This window comes from Drosophila pseudoobscura, chromosome 2 (genome assembly GCF_009870125.1).
Source record: "Drosophila pseudoobscura strain MV-25-SWS-2005 chromosome 2, UCI_Dpse_MV25, whole genome shotgun sequence".
In the NCBI taxonomy this organism is placed as follows: domain Eukaryota; kingdom Metazoa; phylum Arthropoda; class Insecta; order Diptera; family Drosophilidae; genus Drosophila; species Drosophila pseudoobscura.
In genome coordinates, this window is record NC_046679.1 from 24,140,528 (window position 1) to 24,161,032 (window position 20,505).

The following is a 20,505-nucleotide window of genomic DNA, read 5'->3' on the forward strand; positions in this document are numbered from 1 at the left end:
TAAAGTCTAATAGCAAAATTACAAACATTACTCAACTAACTAGCCATGAAAAAATAAGGATTTTTCAATATATCGAACAAGGAAAAGCCTGTATATTTTACTGATTAAAATATCAGATATATCTGCCACGGAAACAATCGTTCGAATAGGATATCTCAAGTTTCAGCTCATAGGCCTACCTTTTCCATTGATATTTCCATCGCTTATTTATACGTAAAAATATTTATTCAATCAATTGTTGCTGCCGTTGCCGTTGCTGCTGCTGCTGCCGCGCTGCTGTTGCTGGTGGCTCATTAAAAATTCAGGCCAGCCTTTAAAATACTTGCAATACTTAATGAAATAATGAATTTATATATGAATTTATATGGTGAATGGTTTAAGCGGCTTGCTGGTCTTGTAATTATATTTCAATTATATAATAGGTTATGCCATAAGCCGTTCGTTCGTTTCGTTTGAGAGGGGGATCTGTCTGTGCCGCTGACCCAGATCACCTTCAGAGGACTTGACGAGTCATAACCGGTGGAGACAGGGACAGTGACGCGGGACGGGGGACGGGAGACGGGGGAGATTGAGCAAGCAAACTCATCAGCTTACGGCTCATTAGCACGTTCCTCCTTGCAGTAGGAAGCAGCAGGAAGAGCAGGGGGATGGAACAGCCAGACAACTTGATTGAACTTCAATGAGCTGCTTCTACGCTGCTGCTCCTCTCTAGTCGGCTTGGATGCTCCTCCATAGCTCAAGATTAATGCTAATGTGACAACTTAATCGAAAGCCATTTACAAGTCATGTCAAGTGGAGCAATCTCTCTGCCCCTCATCTCTGGCACGTTATGACGATGCCCTTCAGTAGGCTGCTGCAGAGAGATGCTATGCCCTCTCCTCCCACTAGCGATGGCAACGACAAATCCATAAAAAAGCACGTTAAATATTTGCATTAATTCCGGGGGGTGGTCGCAGTACCCAGGAACCCAGGAACCCAGTTACCCAGGACCCCAGGACCCCACTGATAAGTCAGTTGCCTGGCAAACAGGAGCCAGGCAAACAGGAAGCAGGAGACAGAAGACACTTCTGTTCTGTTGACACTTACCCGGCAAACATGATGCGAATGCGATGCTGATAAAGAGCAATAGTTGTGCCCGTGCCACCATCCTGGCGCTCCTCCTCCTCCTTCTGCTGTTGTTGGGGAGCTGTTTGTCCTGTTTCTGTTTCTGTCCCTGTCCTTGCAGGCTGCTCATTTTCTCGTTTCCCGTTTATCGGTCGTCGTTTTTCTCCTTATCGCCCAAATGCGTTACTTTGTCAACGAGAAAAGTGCCTCGTTTCAGGACGTTAAGATGGTTGCCAGACACCGACAAAGACCCGCAACGCAACGTTTTATTGCACGACTCACTTGCCCAAGAGTCACTATTTTTTTGCTGGATTCACGTCTCAATTTGGTTTATGAGAAATGTGAGGGGGTGGCGCGGGGGTCCGTCTATAAGTCTCACATATGTTTATGGCTGCAGGCGCCGATCTTGCTGTTCATAAACAATAAAAAATATAGCAGAACAAAGTCTCGAACTGTCATGACAGACTGTCAAACGAACGACAGAGGGGGCACTCTCGTGTCTCGTAGGTTGCTTCGTTGTGTTTTTGATATTGTTTTCACTTTTCGCGCGGGTGCTTTTGTTTTTCTTTGCTTCTTTTAATCAAAAATTTACACAATCAAAAATGGGAGTCGAAAACTGAAAGCACAATGAAAATTTTCAATCAAAAGTTTTTACTCTTTTCACTCTTTTTTTTTGCTGTCTGTATCGGCTTTTCTTCTCGCGTTTTTGTTGCTCTTTAGCGCTCGTTAGCTTTGGCTTTTCTTTCCTTTATTTTCCAGCCGTTTTTGTTTTGTTTTTTTGCTCAATTTTTAATGCAATTTCCACGCTTAACTGCACTTTTTGCCATTTCTCTTGTTATTCCATTTTTCCGTTGCTTTTTCTGTTTTCTGTTGCCGTTTTTTTGCATTGCATTTATTTACACGGGCGAAACGACCGGACGGACAGAGACAAAATATGTATACAATTTTCTAGTGTTCTGTCTCTCTCTCTCGCTATATCTCTCTATTGCCGTCCCTGTCTCCGTGTCTGTCTGCACACAGATTCAAATTACTTTTGTTGCTATTCCGTTTATTGTTATAGGTTCTGTTGCCGTTCCAAATCAGAATCGGGATCCTTGTTTTACTCAGGGCCTCTACTGCGACACGGTCTTGACATCTCCTTTCTCACATTCTCCTTCGAAAAGTGTATCTGCAATGAGAGAAGAAAGATAAATTCGGATGAGTATTCGTATGGGACTTATGTTAAGGTTATGTTATTAAAAGTCGTAAGCTTCTCATTTGGCATTTCCTTTGAAGCCTCTTTGGTGGCATTTTCATAATTTATTAGGAACATTTCGGAGAGGCCGCTGCCTCTCTTCCACTGATCCGCCGGCATTATTGCCAGCCGGATAATGCGTCAACTACGCATGGAACCACCCAGCAGCCCAACCACCCAACCTGCCACACACCATCACCATCCCTTGCCATCCTGGCTGCTGCCTCAGCTGAGTGACGTGTGTCTAGGACCCCCCGTCCAATGTTGAGGCTTTTGTTCAGCCTTTGCTGCAGCTATTATTATGCTTTATTTTCCGCTTGACACCTTTGGGCTGCGTTGCGCATTTCCTTTTTGCAGTCACTGTGTGCCCCTTCCGCCGTGTGTGTGGGGTGCTCGTCCACGTGGCATTTATGCGCGACGCGACTTTTTCCCCATTCGCATAAAGCAGTTCAGTTTTTTCTCGTATTGCCCCCGGACCCGGACCCTGGCCAAAGCCAAAGCCAAAGCCAAAGCCAAAGAGGCTGCTGCTGCTGCTGCCCCACGGGCTAGGGGTTACGGGCGGACTGCAGCAGGGTGGAGGTGGAGTGCGGTCTGGAGATACGAGTACCAGTACGAGTAGGTGTGCAGCAGTGCATAGAGAGCTTGGGGTTTGAGTTTGGGTTTGGGTTAGGCGAAGGGTTGTGGGGGCACACACTTTCTTATCAACATGCATGTCGACGGTCGACGGTCGACGTGAGGCAGAGACGTCATGTCGTCGTCTGAATTGAAATTTATTATTCTGCTTTGTCGTGCGTGTGTGTGTGGATGGAGGGAGGAGGCTCCACCCGTACCCCTACAGAAACTACCCCTGGCGTACCGTTTTGTGAGTGCCTGGCACTTTTGTGAGTCTGCCCCTCGTCTCCTCTTTGTGTTTTCTTTCTCCCTCTCTGCTTTTTTCAAGCATTTAATATTTTTTCTTGGTCTTCTAACCATTTTCCTCGCTCAACCTCCTGCCAGTAACTTTTCTTCTTGCTTTTACTTTTGTTAATTGCTTTTCATCTGGGGGGACGGGGAGAAAGACCGTCTGGGGGCCAGGCCCCCTTTGATGTGCGACGGACGACCTTTCATTGAGTTCTCGTGTTGTGTGTTGGTGCCTCTCGCACTTAGGGATATTGTTCACATGTCTCAATTATCCTTTTGATTTTGTACTCATGAAGGAACACAGAGAGAGAGAGAGAGCGATGCCCCTTTTGGCCTTTCGAAGCTGTGCGCTTTTGTTGGTCGAATTTCAAAGCCAAAAGTTGGTTAAGAAAGCGGGGGACTAGGGACTTTTTATTGCTTTTTTGTGCAGGTTATTAAAAAAACCGTTTGAAATTGAGAACTATTTGAGTAACTCTCTCTAAGATTTATTCTTGATTTTATTTCCGCTGAACTTTGGGGGAATTATAGAATAAGTCCTTTCACCTTGTACTAATTTGGAACTTCTTTCTCTTTCGGCATTCCTCCTGCCCGCCAACATTTGGCCATTCAAATTGCATAATTCTCACATTTCTAAACACGATTATTATGTATCTAAATATGTGTAAGGATAATGGGTTTACTAATTCGGCTTTGGGGTCCCAGGATAGAGCATAGGCACATTCATGTGTCCAGCGAGTTCCAGGTCTTTTCTTGAGGAGAAAAGAAAACTTAAGGGAAAAAATTGTGTTTAGTTTATTTTCTTGTTTCTGCTGACATTTGCCGTTTTTGCCGCCCAGCACGTTCCAAAGTGGCAGAGGAAAAAAAGAGGGGGATGGGCGAAAAAGGAAAAAGCTGAGCTGGAAATTATGCAAAGATTATGTGCACAGCTTGAGGGGCATTGAGAGGAGCAGGAAGCTCCAAGAAGGAGCCAGGCGACGACTCCGGGACAAGTTAACTTGTCGCCGTGGTCACGGATTGCCAGGATCTGGGACTGAGCTGAGCTGAGGTGAGGTCCAGGTCCGGAGAGAGCCTGCTTCCCAGAACCCAACTTAAGTCGAGTGACATGTAAATCTAGCCCCAGGTTGCGGCTACGGCAGCTGCTGCTGCTCCTGAAAGAGTTGCAGGCAAAAAACAGGCACCGAGATGAGGATGATAATGCGGTCGTTCCAGAGACCAGAGACCAGAACCAGAGCCCATACCCACGCCTGCCCACGACAGTATCCTGGTTGCTGGCCGCCCAGGAGCCACATTTTCCTTTCATGAAAATCAGTTAAATGAGTTTGTTTACATGTTACACCGCCTCCGCGGCTTGGGTTTTTCCAACCAAAGGGCGACGAAACGAAATAAAAAACGAAAATACTTTAAATGTATGCAAGGAAAAGCCACAAGGAAGCGTCGCGACATTGTCTGGACGCCGTTTTTCTGAGGAAGAGAATGTAGCGTACCGTACCGGGGAGAATTCCCCATACAATTTACTTTGGTAACTCGATATACATACGAGCAGGAGTCGCAGAAGCGAGAGAGAGAGAGAGTCTGAAGCAGAAGCAGAGGCCTAAAAGTATGCAGCATATAATTTGCGTTTGTTTTGCCACTGCCACAGAGCCCCGCCATTTGCTTGATGTGTAATTTGCATGTAAACATGTGTTTGTGTGCGCGCGCCATACACTTAAAGAAAAAGTCTCTGCACCCACCACGTCCTGTACCACCTCCCCGGCGCCGTCCTTCGACCCACCACCACACATCAAATGATTTTGTTTAACATATTTTGTTATTAAGTGTGGAAATGTGCATATTTCGCTCCGCGGGACACACTCCGCTCTCAGCCCCACTCATGTGGCAGCCCCCGCCCGCCCACATTTACCATTCGTGCCTGCAGTAAATTTCCGTTTGCCATCTTTCAGAGCGAGGCAGGGACCGTGGCAGGCAGGCGTACTCGTACTTCACTTGAACTTTGTGTAGCGTGAACTTCTTCTTAAATTATTGGCCTACGACTAGAAAAACTTCCTTTATTTCTGGCAGCAGAAGCTCAAGCAGCAGGGGGTGGGGGGAGGGAGGCTTGAAATTATGTTTCGTTAAGTTCTTAACTGAGTTTTGCGGCCTGTGCACTGCCGTCTGCTGTCTGCCACAACAATTGACAGTTGGATGGGATCCTTCGATGAAGTTTTCCCAATTAGTCATTGGCTTTTCCTTCGACTTTCTTTTGGAGTGCACGTCACGTCACTAGTGGCGATGTATACCAATTTGTTTGCTCTCTTACCCTAACCCTTCCTGCTTTTCCACAACTTAAGCAGATGGAAAATGGAAGATGGTAGGGAGACATGCTGCCACACACACACACACAGTGAGGGAAGTGAGGCAAAGACCATCTTTTAGGGGATAAGGAGACCACAGAAAAGAACAAAAAGAAATACCATTCTCACAGTTGATAGATAAATAGACCAGGACGGAGGGACGGACATTCACTTGCGCAGGGCCATAACAATTTCTTTGGCCAGAAGCAAGACGTGGCCGCACTTCCTAATGCCACGCTTTGATGCAACCCAATCAACGTTGCCCCTACCAACAGTTACTGTTGTTGTAAGCTGCAGGAAAGACGGTTGGCCCCAGCATTTCTTTACTTTCATGGCTTATGGCTTGTAATGGTAAATGTTCTTAAGCCGCTGCCAGGGCTCTTCCTATTGCTATTTGCTATTGCCATATAGCTTTGTAAATACAACAGTGCTAAATGCTGCCCCATGCCATGCCCCATATAAAAACTGCAATTGAAACTCCCATTTCCACTCTTCCAATAGGAGCGAACTGTGCAGTTAAGTCCGTTTCAGCGCTTCCGAACAAAAAGGCGTTGTATTCATTTCTTAGTTAAAACTACACCGAAGATGGATGGGCTTTCAGAGAGCGGTATTCGAGCATGGCTGGATGGATGCCAAACCCCATTTGAGATCTGTGAATGGGAGGACTGGGGGGAGCTTCTGGAGTTTTATTTATTGAACTGTGAATAAACACAGTTTTCTGAAGCACCTGCTTCTTTCGAGGGCTTCCCTATATCCCATTTAGATCGATACCTGATATCGTGTTGATTTTGCAGTTTACTGCATTGAGTATTGACTGTAATTATGTCTCAGTGTGTGTGTGTGTGTATGCGTGTGTGGGTGCAGCTGTAACCTAATTCTGTGGCTGGCTTAAATGGTCTTACAGTCTATTGACTTGCTGCTTCTGCTGCTGCGCCTCCTCCAAAGCCAACTCTCATCTCATTATGGGCCCAAAAGCAAAAGGAAAAAAACCGATTTTCCTTCTTTCTCTGGGTATTCCACCTAGATATCTCTTACTCTCCCTCTCTGTCTATGCCAATGGCTGTGCTTCATTCGCTGTGAAAGGCGCAGCTGCTTTCATTAGAGGAGCAGCAGGAGCAGGAGCAGGAGTAAAGGCTGGAGCTGGAGCTGGAGGATGAATCGCTCACAAAAGGCTCTTCAGCTTTATCGCTGTAATCAATTGTCTGCATTTGAATAGTTGACAACCGATTTATGGACCATTGAGTGAGCAGCAGCAAGAACGTCGATGACTGAAAGCGAGGAACAGGGGAGAGAGAGCTGGAAAGAAGGCTAGAGGGAGACTGGGAGTGAGGCAGAAAAGTGCCCAGAGAGAGAGTGTGGCATGAAGGCGGTTACCGAGCAGTTCATTTCTTTTGTACTTGCGGTTGCCTGTTTGTGCCTCCCTCCCCTCCCCTCCCCTTCTTTTTCTTCTTCCTCTCTTCGATCTTGGGTTCAGTTTTTTTACGCCTCTTCAAGGGTGTGTGTGTGTGTGTTGGCCAGTATCCTTTTCGGAAATCAAGTGGAATGACCCGCACGGTCTGTGTGTTTTTGTGCCCCAACCCAAGGGCGGGCCCTGCCCCCTTTGCCTCCTTCTTTGCGGTAACTTCTGTTTTTGTATGTTTTACGTAATTTTGCAAAAGGCAGAATCAGAATCACAAGCAGAAAAGCCGGAAATGGCTAGGAAATTGAGCCAACAATAACAGCAGAAAAGCTGCAACGAAAGCCATGGGCGTGAGTCGAAGTTTTTGATACTCTTTATAGATTGAATTATCTTTTATGAGTTCCACGTTAAAGGAAAAATACACAATATTTCGATGCGATTGCTATAATTTTAAACATCCCACGGCTAGCTTCCTTCTTTAAAAAAGATAATACCCCTTGCAAAGTGTATTAAAAATGGTAGCAGTTTCATCTATTACGGCCATGGCCTGATGCTGAACAGCACCAACAATAAGTATAATAACGAAAAATGTCAGCCCGAGCGTCTGTCATCAGTATGTCCATCCGTCTGTCCGTCCGTCGTCAGTTGTCAGTTGCCTTTAGTCCGTAGTCGGCAGTCAGGAGTCCAGAGTCCGGAGTCCGTAGTCCGGGGTCCGTAGTCGCCGTACAGCCAGCCACTGGCCCAGATAATGTACTGCCAAGTGTTTTTGACCTTTTTCCCCTCCCACCCTCTGTCGCTGTCTCTCTGCATCGTTTCTTCTCGCTTACTCGGGGCTTCTCCTTCTTTTTGGGGGGCCATTTCATATTTCGGTGACACATCCTTTTGGCACTTGTCCTTGGGGTTTTTGCATGGGGTTTCTGTCCTGGTTTCGTCGCTTAGTTGATCTTATTTAAAACTCAATGCAAATGAAATGGCCGGGACTTGAGCCTTGGACCCCCTCATCATACGAAATTGGGTTCAAGTTCAAAGCATTAGCATTAATGCTAACTATGCGGTGCTCAGACGCGTCTTCGTCCCATTGTTTGCAGGACATTAAGGGATATTTTTTGAGGTTGTTAAGGTGCGTTTTTCTAACTTAAGAAAGGGTAAGAAAGGCTTCAAGGTTGCTAGGCTAAAAGTCTTTGATAACTTCAAGGAATTTTGTTACCGAAAAAGAGCAGTAATTGGATATTTTAGAAGAGTCAGTTATCGAACGGCTATCGAAACACAATTATTTAGTTATTGAACAATTATTTATTATCGTTTGCAATCGCAACACTCCGCAATCGTTTAAATACAACATTAAGCAAAAGTTATCTAGCATTCAACGGCGGGACCTTGTTATTAAATTGTTAATGCTATCGAATAACGACCTCCATCAATCGAATAGATTCCATAAATGCCCCACTCTTAGCATAGCGGCGGTAAATGGATGGCACTTAAAGGGTAAGTGTGCTCCTGCTCCCCTTTAAGACCCACGCGACGGGGCCTGACTGCAAACTGGCTGCATTTTGCATTGCATTCCCATCAATTCCGTCGTCAGATGCGGGCCACACACGCACACACACACATAGGAGTGCACACACTCATAGATACTCCCCTCACACAGACGGGGCTTGAATGTCTCTCTGGGGGCATTTACTTGCCAGGCTCTTGGCACGGCTTTGCATTTGGGTTAATGTAGTATTTGTGTATCTGTGTTTCTCTCATGCAGCCAGCCAGTCCTAAGCCCCAGTCAGATTTGAAGTCACTAAAGGATCACTCCAACCCACGCCACCCCACCCCGCCCCCTTTTCAATGGAGCGGTCGGAGGATATGTTGACACAGGAGACCCAGGAGTAGAAAGTTAAACCAATATTTTGATGACGGAATCAATTCAGGTTAAAGAGAGGCTTCACCAGGAAGGAAACCTTCCAGCCTTAATAGTTCCAGCCCCCCTTACCACCCCTTTAGCTGTACTGGGACTACGACTACGCCACTGTCTCATTGCATTTGCGGTAACGGGCACATTTTGTCAGCGGCGGCCTGGAAAAAAAATGCGCTGCACGTTGTCGAGCAAAAAAAAGAAAATATGTCAACGTCTTTCCCTGCTCTCTCGCTTAGATTGGCATTGTCATAAAATGCCGTACACCAAACACCCACATACATGTACATGTACGTCCCTTTACTATTTCCAGGACGAAAACCCATTCTCGGGACCCCTGCACGTGGCTGTGATTCTGCAATTCCATGTGCCACTTGCATGGTGCGCGACTGGCGACGGGGGACAGACGACAAACATGCAGCCCTGTTTAGAAAATGAATTGCACTTTATTGTTGGCATTTTTCATGCCCTACTCTGAGACTCCTATTTCCTTTAGAGCCTCGTCACGTCTTGGGCTTTAAAATCCTGGCCGTAGAAGTGCGAAAAATCTCAGATGGATTTTTCCAAAACAGAAACGTGTTGCTATTTGAAGCGCAATTTTTGGTCGGGAGGGAGAAGGAAGTGGTTTTAAAGGGGGAAATGTGGTTTGGGGAGGGGAGTACATTGTAAAAAATTCAATCAAAATTGTTGCCATTTAGTTTGACATTTCATTTTGATGGCAGGGTCCAAAAATGATGATGAAGTGGCAGCCAACGAACGACTGGGTGTGGCACGCAGCGGCACTCACTCTCACTCTCCCGCTCCCGCTCTTCCTTTCTCTTCTCTGTCTCTTTCTTCCGCTATTGCTGCTGCTACTGCTGCTGCTTTTATAGAGTGCCAAAAGCTGCAGAGGAATTTCTTTCTGCTGCTCCTTGCCACAGATTGCAAGCGCAGGAAAAAGAAAACGTCAAGCTGACCGCAAGCTGTGGAAAGTTAGCTAACTAAAGACGGATAGAGGGGGCAAAGGGCCCTGGGGGAGAGCTGGCTGATAGAGGGGGTGGAGCATTGGTGTGGCAGCTGCGGGAGAGATGTCATTTCCCTTCGTTCCATTGGGAAAATTGATTTTGTATTTCTCACTGTTATGCCAGCGATAAGAATTTGCCTTTCCCTTCCATGGCTGCTGCTGCAGTCGTTGCACTCAACCGGAGGGGGGGATTTCTCATAATATTCCCGGGGACAAGGGGGAAAGAAAATGAGAGATTTCCTTTTATCCATTCGGGTTCATCTCCATCATAATCATTTCCGCATATGGGTTATCTATCGCTCATAAATCAAACGCCAGCGGCTGCTTTAAGTTTTCTTTCTGATGAAGTTATTCAAGCTTGAAAAAAAGCAAAACTTTTACCCTCAAACTCATGCAGAAAAGGGGGTGAGTGGTAGAGGGTAGTAGGTGCGGTGAGGGGGGGTTAATTCCTTAACATGTTGGCATTTGCTTGCCTTTCTCCAGCGCTACGCTTGAGAGCACAGGAAAATTCATAAAACTCCGCGCCTACGCCTCACCAGAATATATGTCCATGTATACACATGTACATACATATGTGTGAAAGAGAGGTGTAAGGAGTGAAAGAGAGCGAGAGTGTGTGTAGGAGACATAAGGAGCTATCAAGAAATCACAACAAATTTACAAGTGCCACACAAATGTTTGACAAAAACTTTTGTGAAAAGCTTTCCACTGATTTCGCAACGTCTCAGCGATTTCTCCTCCCTGCCTGTGTCTTGGGTGTTGAGACGATGGAGGTCCTGGGGGGACCTGAATGGTATCCTGGAAGACATTTATGGTCCCATGATGCTATCGGGTTGACATAAGTTAAGCTGCTTTTCCTTTTTTTCTCTTTGCTTTTATTCGGGGGCTAAAATCAACAGCAACAAATATTTGGCATACAGTGCGTATGAAAATGTGTGTGTCCTCGTCTCCTCGTGTCCATGTGTCTGTGTGTGGCGGTGTGTGTCTGGCAAACAGTCGAAAAGGATGTTCAAAGTGTGCGAAGAACGCGTAAATTTTACTTGAAAATATTTTTGAACGAGCAGAACCGCAAAACAACTCTGCGCAACATTCAAAAGTTTTCCAAGCGCCACACAGACATAGGGGCCGGGAGGCGTTGTAGGGGCTGTGTGTGGAGGGGTACTACTACTACTACTACAAGTATTTAGACTTGTCTGCTATTTAGTGTTGACACGCAAGGCAATTTGGTGAATGCAAACATTTTCCCAAAGCGACCTGCCAAAGCGACCAAATATTACGCATACGCCCGCCCCAGTGTTTGGCAGTTCTATTTTCATGCTTTCCCTTCTGGATTTCCCCTCCGTTCTGTGTCTGTGTGTGTGTGTCTCTTTATATGGCTGACATTGCTTTCGGATATTAAATAAAGTTGAGCCATTTCGGTTTCGCGCCTCAACAAAACCGCAGTTCTATTCGCGGAGTCCGTCCGGCTTCTTCCGGAGGGAGGTAGCTGGTGGGGGTTACTGTTATTGCTTATTACATGGCAGGAGGATGACTTTTGCGGGGGCTGTGCAGTTGGGGCTGTGCCGTGTGGCGAGTAAATTGTGAATGCCTGCTTGTCAGTGGCATGCCCCAAGGCCCCTGACTCCTTTTGAGTATCACAAAAGAAATGCTTTTAATGTTGTTGGCTTGAGTGCGTCAGATTACATGTGCTTAGTGCGTGTGTGCGTGTGTGTAAGCCCCTATACTATACGACTATATGTTTGCATGTATGAACGTGTGTGGCGCGTAAGCCCCTATACCGATGCCCGGAGAGAATTTAAATAAATGGCATAAATATTTTTACACTGCAGAGTTGATTTAACCTTGGAGAGGGAGAGGGACTCCGCTCATGTGTGTAATCAACTCTCGCCCGGGCCCAGCAGTGACTTTTCCGTCCTGATTAACTGCATGAAACTGATATATAAACAGAACAGAGAGGCAAGGAAGAACAAAGAGCAATGGGAGTGGTGAAGGACACAATGAAGGAGAACGAGCAGTGGCATCACTGGGTAATGGATTTGGTGTTGCCAGCCCTAAATGGGAGCAAGAAGGAGTAAGAGATCTGGCAACGCTGAAAATGCTAAAAAGCAGAAGAACTGCTATTCCCTGCCATATTCATATACAAAATTAATGAAAGAGAAGAAAAAAGCGTAATAAATCTTGCTCTAAAAATTGCTGCAACATTCCTCCTGCAACAATCTTCTGTTCAACTTCCTTTCTAGTTATCATTAGCAATTAGGAATGAGAAGCTCTTCTGAACTGCGACAAAATCTCGATAAGCGTCTGATAACACTCTCGAAAATTGGCATCACGTAGTCTGTGTGGCAGCCACTCCCAGTGCTCCGTGCCGCTGAAACGAAACCCTACCCTACACAAAGAACGGCACTGCCGCAAAATGCGAAAGGAAAAAACCAGCGAAACCAGCGAAACGAGCGAGCGAACCAGGCCAAAGCGCTAAGCATTTAAATGCTAAATAGCTGGTAAAAGGATAACGCCATATCCTTATTGCCACCTAACTAGCTTCACGCTGTGTTTCAGTGGGGTCGTTGTCGTTGTCGTTGGATGATGGGTGGAGTGGGTGCCTTTGGGTGCCTGTGGGTGTCTGTGGGGGGTGGTGGCACGAACTGAAATTAAAGTGTTACCAAAATAATAACAACAAATTGCCTCAGTTGAACAACGTGGCAACACAACGCGAAAAATGTCGCGTTTTCACACAGCGGGGCGACCTTTAACCCGACTCCCAGCGGGTGGTCAAGGGCTTGGGAGAACGGGTATGCCACATGGTGTGGCATTTATTTAAATTAAGTGAAAGAGATGAAATGATAGCGGCCAGACATGCAAGCCCCAGTCCCTACCCCTGCCCCAACCCGCCATTTGCCATTCGCGCACTGTGGCTCTTTTCGCAGGACTACGATTCGGAGAGTCCGACATTGAGTCAATATTTGCTCAGCAGCAGCCAAAATACTTAATCTCCATTTCGAGCGGTAATCAAAAGCGGTTATCCCGAAAGGAAAGCAACACCCAAAGGCCAACGGAAAGTGGCAACGGCAACGGCAACACTTTATGAAACGAAACTGCTCTTAATTGTTTTTGTCGAATTTTCCCCACTCAACTCGTTAGCCCTGTGTATATCCTGGGTCCTTTTCTTCTTTGCCTGTCTCTATCTCTCTCTCTCTCTCTCTGGCTCTGACATTTTTCTGAGGCGCTAAAAATAAATTAAAGTGGAAAAGTGTTTCCTCTTTTATGGCCATTTCCATTGCTTGCAACGTCCTTGTTTTACAATGTCTGAGACGGGGTGGGTGGAACAAAAGCCGTAAGTCCTCTTCAGGAGAGGCAGCTCCAGATACAGATGCAGCTAAAGCTCCTTGCACCACCTCCATCTCCATCTGCAGCTGCAGCAGCTCCTGCTTCCCCTTCTCAAGTTTTGAAGGGGAAGAAAAATGCAACTGGAACGTGAGCAACGTTCAACATTCACCGGATATCCTTTTGCACAGCGCCAGAGAGAGAGCGGGTGGTGGAGAGGGGGGAGGGAGAATGAGTACCTCCTTAACCGGAAGGTGCGAATGCAGTGAATGAAACCCAAAATGCCCGGCAGCGGATATGTCGCGTAAAATTGCAAATGGCCGCCGGCTGAATGCCAAGTGCCTCAAACAGAACCTGCCCCAGGCTACGGGCAATGGCTAAGCTTTAATTATGATGTTGAAATATTTATCCAAGACAAACGCCCGTCTTCGGGCCTAATTGCATTCTAGCCACAGAAAGGAGCTGCAGCTGCAACTGCAACTAAAACTGGCTGCAACTGCAGATTCCGATTCTCAAAATAAATGCATAAATTGATGAGAATTTATGGCCATAAAGCAAGCAAGCAAGCAAGCCACTGGGGCTGGGTCGGGGGCTGGGATTTGGATTTGGATTTGTTTGCTGGCACGAAACACAATTAGTTGAGCCGCATCGAGAGCCAACACCCAGACAAATACTCATACATAGACATAGCCATAGACGAGTGTGCCAGTAGTGCCGAGCTGTACGTGGAGGATTTGCATTGCTGGGGGATTGTGCTAGCAGGAATCGCACGGAATCGCATTGCATCCTTGACTAAATAAACACACGGCAATATAATGTCGACGACGAGATGTGAATTTCGGTTTGCTTTGACATTTGTTTAACCTGCTGTCTCTCTCTCTCTCTCTCTCTGTTTCTCTCTCTCTGTCTCCCTCTTTCTTTGCCCCATCTGCCAGCCCCCAGGCAAAACCAAACAATCTACCTGTGTCCTGTGCCTCTAAGCTCCAGCCTCCCTCTTCGGCAAACATGTCGAATGCGTATGCTTAATATTGCATAACCCCGTATGCATTCCAAAAGCACATTAACTGCACACAGATGCAGATGTCCCCCCTCTACCACACACACATACACACCCACATACACCCACAGACACACAGGATATACGAACCCAGTTACTCACACACTCTCGTACAATTGTGTCGTCGTTTGGCGGTTGGCGTGAAATTGTTGCCATGTGCCACCATCTCGCGTTAGAAAATTGAATTATGAATAATTACGTTTTTCGCTGCTACTGCAGAAAAAAACAAAGTGTAGACTTGGCAATTACCCTAGAAAATAGGCCAGAAGTTACATTTATGCAAGATACAATTACAAAAAGATGTTGCATTAAGACCCAAAAAGCTGTTCTATGGTGGGCCATTATTTCAATTCAATTCTCTTCTCATCTATACTTCCCCGTTGGCCACAACCTCGCTGTCTACACAGTCTTTGGCGACTTGCACAAGTCGGTTCTGGGAATCTTGAGACCGCGACCGACGTTTAGACCCGGTTCTCGGTGCCAGTCTCGAGAAAAATATGCTTGATTCTGCCCAAGACATGCAATAATTTGATGATGTACATATATAAAGGATGTATATAAACAATCCTAACCATAAGTTATGTGGCGGTATCTCCTGCTGGAAATCATGTAGGACTTCAGATTACAGTTCTGGAATGCCTGTTCTAAAGGGTATCATATTGGTAACCCAACTCTTCTGCTCTGGTTTCCGCTTGCACTCGGGGAAAACTCGACTATTTCGTATGCATGACCTGGCCTCTGTTGCAAGGGTATTAGTGTGCCTCCCTCCCTGCCGGTGTCTGTGTGTGTGGCTCTGTTTTCCTTGGCTGCCGTATTACAGCAAAAGCCGCACACAGTGCACGTGCTTCGTGGTGCGGTTGACGATTGCATTTCATCAGGATCGTCGTCGTCATCGTCATCAGCATTTGCATTGCCTGAGTGCGGACGGCGGCGCCCCGCTGCTGTATACCGCTGTTTGTGCAGTCAAACTCATTTGGCTTTTCGGCACATTAGACGCTCAGGTAGAGTAGATGTCGAAAGATATAGAAATGTGGGAGGGGAGGATGGGAGGACAGTGACTTTCCTTCAATTAAATACTTGCCCTGGCCCCGAGACCTTAAGCAGAGAGAATGTCCCCCGCACTTGACAATGGGAGCAAATGGGAGGGAGGGAGGCAGGACGAGTGACAGAACCGCTCTGATGGTGACGGTGATGCTGATGCCGCTGTAATTGGCCCTAATCTACTTAGCTCTTGGCATTCAGGACGGTGGGGACTGACCTGACACAATGCCAGCAGAAGGACGCACCCACAAACACACAGACCCACACAGAGACACACAATGGACCTTTCCAGAGCATCAGAGCATCAGCAGCATCGGAGCCATTGTGTGTGGCATGGCTTGGCCACGGGGTCGGTTCGTCGTGGTCCGTTCTGGCCATCCGGGCCATTTGCTCGTCGGCGTCTAACAAGTCCAAACAATTGACAAAATGAAGCGACAACGCTGAACGAGGCTAGAACGGGCAAAATCTAATTTAGCGCAAGTGATGGCAGTAGTCAAGTCAGGTCAGGTCGTGAATGGAGCAGCAGGAGGCGACTCTCTGCGGCACCTTACGCTTCAGGGCTCTGCCTCTGCCTGTACACCCTGAACGTGCTGCTGCCGCTGCCTTTGACAGTAATTCGGTAAATATATATATTTGACGCTTAATTTTTATAATCTTTGCGAGGCAATTTTACGGCATTTTCGCTGTTTTGCTGCTGGGCGATCCCCACCCCACCATATGTGCCACATTCTGAGGCGGCACTCAAACATGGCTGTAAACCTCCAGCAGCCGGAGCAGCAGCTGCTTCTCATCATCATCTTAAAGCATCTTTACCATCCCAATCTGAATCACAATCACGATGATGATGATGACGATGATGATGATGCTGTTGATGAGCGTGAAAAGCAATTGTTGCGCCTAATAGACATTTGGGAGCACACGTCCTTGTCCTCGTTCGGGGATTTATTATACTCGCATGTGTGTGTTTTCAGGCGCTCTTTGTGTGTTTGTGTGTTCTGGGATGACAAAATTTCTACATATATTTTCATTTTTATTATATTATGTTTGCCTGGCATTCAATAAGCGCATTGGGGCATGTGATTACGCTGCCGCCTCACATGTGACGAGGCTTTCATGCCGCGTCATGGCACGCCAAGCGCCCTGCCCTCCCTGCAATTGAATCGATTGCTGTGTGTACTTTGCTCGAGTGCCATACAATTATGGCATTTTTCCATTGAAGAAGGCACTGCTGGAAGGAAGCCCCATTAATTTTGGCAAACAAGCTTAGCCTTTGGGTCCCTGCGCCCTGCGCCCTGCCCCGCAACGCCATACAATTAATTAGCATCAAGGAAGAGCAGTGCTACGGAAATCAGGCAGGGAATGACAAGCAGCACTACGTGAATCAGGGAATCAAGCAGGGAATGGGAGGCATGCATCAAGCAGGAATGAAGAAAAATAACAGCCCAAACGAATGAAGGGGTGGGGGGGAGAGGGAAGTGAAATATGCGGCATGGGCACGCTACCAAACAAACTGACGGCATCCTGACCGACTGCTGCAGCAATGAACTTTGACACAAAGTGTCAACTGTACTCGTGCCACGTTGCCACGGCACCGATCTGGGGCTGCCACTCTTACTGAAATGCCGTACAAGAAAATCTACTTAGCGAAACTCCAGAGCAAGACAGCAGCATCAGGGAGGAGCAGGAGTGGAGCAGGAGAGGAGCCGCCAATTAGGCAGCCGCCAGCCTGGGATTGAGATTGGGGGATGGGGATGCTCAAAACTGTCACCTGGCTGCTCTGTCTGACGCTGATTGTTAAATGAAGTTGGCAGTGTGCCCCAAAAAAACACTACACTCGGGTGAAAAGAGGAATGGAGTGGAGTGGAGTGAAGTAGGGGCTTCGCTAGACAACGAGGCAATGACGTGGCAAATGTCGCACTCCAAAACGATGTGGTGCCGCTTAAAGTTGGGGGTTTTTAAAGCCTAAGCATAATTGAACCTAAGGAAAGGATCAGATCAGGGAGGCAGCAGCTGTTTGTCATTTCGTATTTGTATGGCGGATCCACATGCACGAGCGCCTAAAAGTACACACCACATTGATATACTAGATTACGTGCAGCACTGTGGGGCACCAGGAAAAAGGGGGGAGCCCGCCCTGGAGTGATGTATCTCACTGTGGGCTGTCTGCTGTGGGCTGTGTGCTGTGTGCTGAGGGCGTGCGTGCGCCAAAAGTTTTCCCGAATCCAACAACACGAAAAATACAGAGAGAGGAGGAGGAGGAGGAAAATATAAGAAATAACACTTGACATTGACAAATTAGTTGCAGAAGACAACGGGAGCACTCCACGTCTCTTCCCTCGCTCTCTTTCGCTCTGTGGTTGGGTGGTTGGGTGGTGCGGTGGTGGCACAGTGGTTTCGTTTCGTTGGAGCGACAGCTGGGGAGAGAGGTTAAAAATAATAAAATACCTACTGACATGATAGACATGAAAGACTTTTTCCTTTTTATTTAGCTTAGATTGGAAAAGTTTCGACAGTCCAGTGGGGGCGCGCGTATCTGACTTTGCGGCACTTGCACTTAAGTAGCTCTGCGGCATGTGGCATGGTGGCAGGGGGGCAGCAGCTGAGATTGGGAGCCCACTGAATAATGTCCGGCTTTGCAGCAGCTGCTGTCCCACTGCCTCTGCCACTACCACCACGAACATGTGTAGTTAATGCTGCTTATTATATAACTTTCCCCTTCACTCCACTAACCCACTGTGTGCTCTGGCATCGCTCTTCCGCTAACCCTACTCTTTCACTCCTCCTCTCCTGCGCACGATTTGGGTCATGGCTATGAGAGCCGCAGCCAAGCGCCGCATGGATGGAAGGAGGACACAAATTTCGCAAAATTTATTGCATAGTTGCAGGCGCAGGAGTAGTTAAAGTAAATCTGAACACAAACTCCCACAGAGGAGCAGGAGGGGAGGCGCTTGCATTAAACTTTTGCCTAATGAGTTATATGAAAAGGCAGGACAAGGGCAGGACGGGGGCAGGAGCAGGGCCAGGAGCAGGAGCAGGGGCCGGCATGCACAAACTAAAGGACCGAGGAATGGAAAACAATTATAAGCGCGCCAAAAAGTATGCAAGTAATTTTTTACAAGCGCCTCTGTCTCTCCCGCTGCCTCCCCTCACCCACTACATTACTTACAGCCCCCCGAAGAAACTTTTGCCGTGTCTTGCGACTGACAAACTTTTGTGTTGCTTTCAATTTATTTTGCAAGTTCTTTCTACGTTTTTTCTGCTTTATTTGCCATCATTCCATTCCGCGACCCCCCGAGTTATGCAACAAATAAATCACGCGAATTCCATGAAATGAGCAACCCCAAAGCCCCACTCCTTCCGCCCCGACTGGCTGTCCATCAGAAGCTAAGCCCCCGCTCAATGTATGCTAAACTTTCGACAAGTTGACCAACTCGAGGGTATATCCCCACAATCTTTTCGAGTGCTGGCCTGGCCCCACTGATTATTATTTACGAGTATTTCAATTTGCGAGTTTTCCTTCTTCGAGGGCCACAGCCATAAGCGCATTACTCGGACACTTCTTCGCGAAAACAAAAAACCAACAAAAAATTGTTTTCGAAATATTTTATCATAAAAGAAATTTGGAAATTTTGATGCCAAACTTTACAATTTCTGGCAGGGGAAAGTGGGGGGTGCGCCTGAGGGTGCTTTTAGGCGATTTTTGACATACTTTTAACCCAGCCTGAAGTTTATTAAAATTGGAGAGCCAGACTTCTCTAATTTATCAGCGATTCTCAGCATTTCTCTCGCTCTCTGGCGCTAGCCACCATGCCACACCATGCCACACCACACCACAGCACACCACAGCACTCTTTTGGCTGATGGCCTCCTAAGTGCGGCACTTCATTTGCATTTAAAATGCTTTCGCCTGCTCAGTTCTCAGCTCTCAGTTTCCAGCTTCCAGGGGTTCAACTTTTTGGCCATTCATTTGGCACATGGCTCATTGTGTTCGGCGCTGTCCGGGAGTCCAGGAGTTCAGGAGTTCCCAGGACTGGGTCAAGCGTTTATTTGTTCGGATTGTGGGTTCGGTCTGTGGCTTGGACTGGTATTCCGCTGACAGTGCTGTTCGATCTGGCTGACGGCTGTCTGCCATTTCCTTCAAATTAAATTACCTTGAATAATGGGCCCCCTTCCCTTTTCTCTCCAAAAGTGTGCAATAAAATGCTTCGCATTCAAATGATTTTACGGGTCCAAAAGCTCAGGTAAAAAAACGACGCATTAAGGCATTAAGATAAAAGCGGAAAAAGGACCCTTTAATTTATGGAGAGTCCTTCTTCTTTTAGGTATTTCTCTGGCATAAAAATACATTTTGGGAAAAAACATATTCGGGTGCGTGGCACATCGTAAATTAAACGCTAATTGCAGCTTTGAAGATTATATACATAGAGGGTGGGTGGCAGGGGCAGTGGGCAGGAGGCGTAAGGCGGAAGGGGGAAAAAGATTCCGGCATATTAAAAATTAATTTAAATTTTTTAATTTATTTTCCTCTTTAGAGGGGCTACTGCCACGGCCACTGTCCATGTGTCCAATCTCAAGTGGAAATTAACTTGCTGCTAGGTCGCTCGAGGCGAGGTCGAAAGAAGATGCCACACAAGAACCGGGGGTACGGGCAATCGACAAGCGGATACCCTGTGCAAAGGCAGGGTGTGCCTGGGATGAGCTCGAGGGGCCATGACCTCCGGCCACATCCGGGCGGGCTTCAGATCCCGTTCCCCTTCCCGTTCCCGTTCTCCGGCTAGTGCCAGACGAAAAGTTTTTCCGTGCAGCAACTTTGACACTTTCCAAAATTAATTACTTTAAAGCAAACCTCGCCCCACACCCCCTGCTGCTGCTGCTGCTGCCCCACCCTGCAGTGTTTGAGCGAAAATTAAATAATAAATTATTATTTCTGTGCGAGCCAATGAAGTGTGGCAAATTTAATGGGGCGCCGCCACGGCCCATAGTTCAGGGCTAGTGCTCCACTTCAAAGTAATTGCCAAGGACTACCCCCTGCGCCTGCCCCTGCCGCACCCCCCCGAATGGTATCCTAGTATCCTGGTATCCCGGTATTCTGGTCTCCTGTCTGGACTCTACGCTCCATACGAGCGCGGGGCGGGGGGCATACAAAACAAGAATAAATAAATTATAATAAATGACTTTAATCTTTCAGCATAATTTCAGTTCAGGGCAATTAT

The 20,505-nt window shown here is 47.1% G+C and overlaps 1 protein-coding gene across 6 annotated transcripts in view; it reads right to left on the reverse strand.

Moving 5' to 3' along the window:
- The window catches only part of LOC4802637 (hemicentin-2), a 113,039-nt gene that overhangs the window by 75,861 nt on the left and 16,673 nt on the right, over positions 1-20,505 (reverse strand). For all 6 annotated transcript variants that reach the window (XM_015182479.2, XM_015182480.2, XM_033376435.1 and 3 more), the window contains exon 2: positions 1,087-2,272. In XM_015182479.2, the coding sequence (XP_015037965.2) occupies positions 1,087-1,234 (148 nt within the window). In that variant the 5' untranslated portion in view covers positions 1,235-2,272. The remainder of the gene's footprint in view (positions 1-1,086; positions 2,273-20,505) is intronic.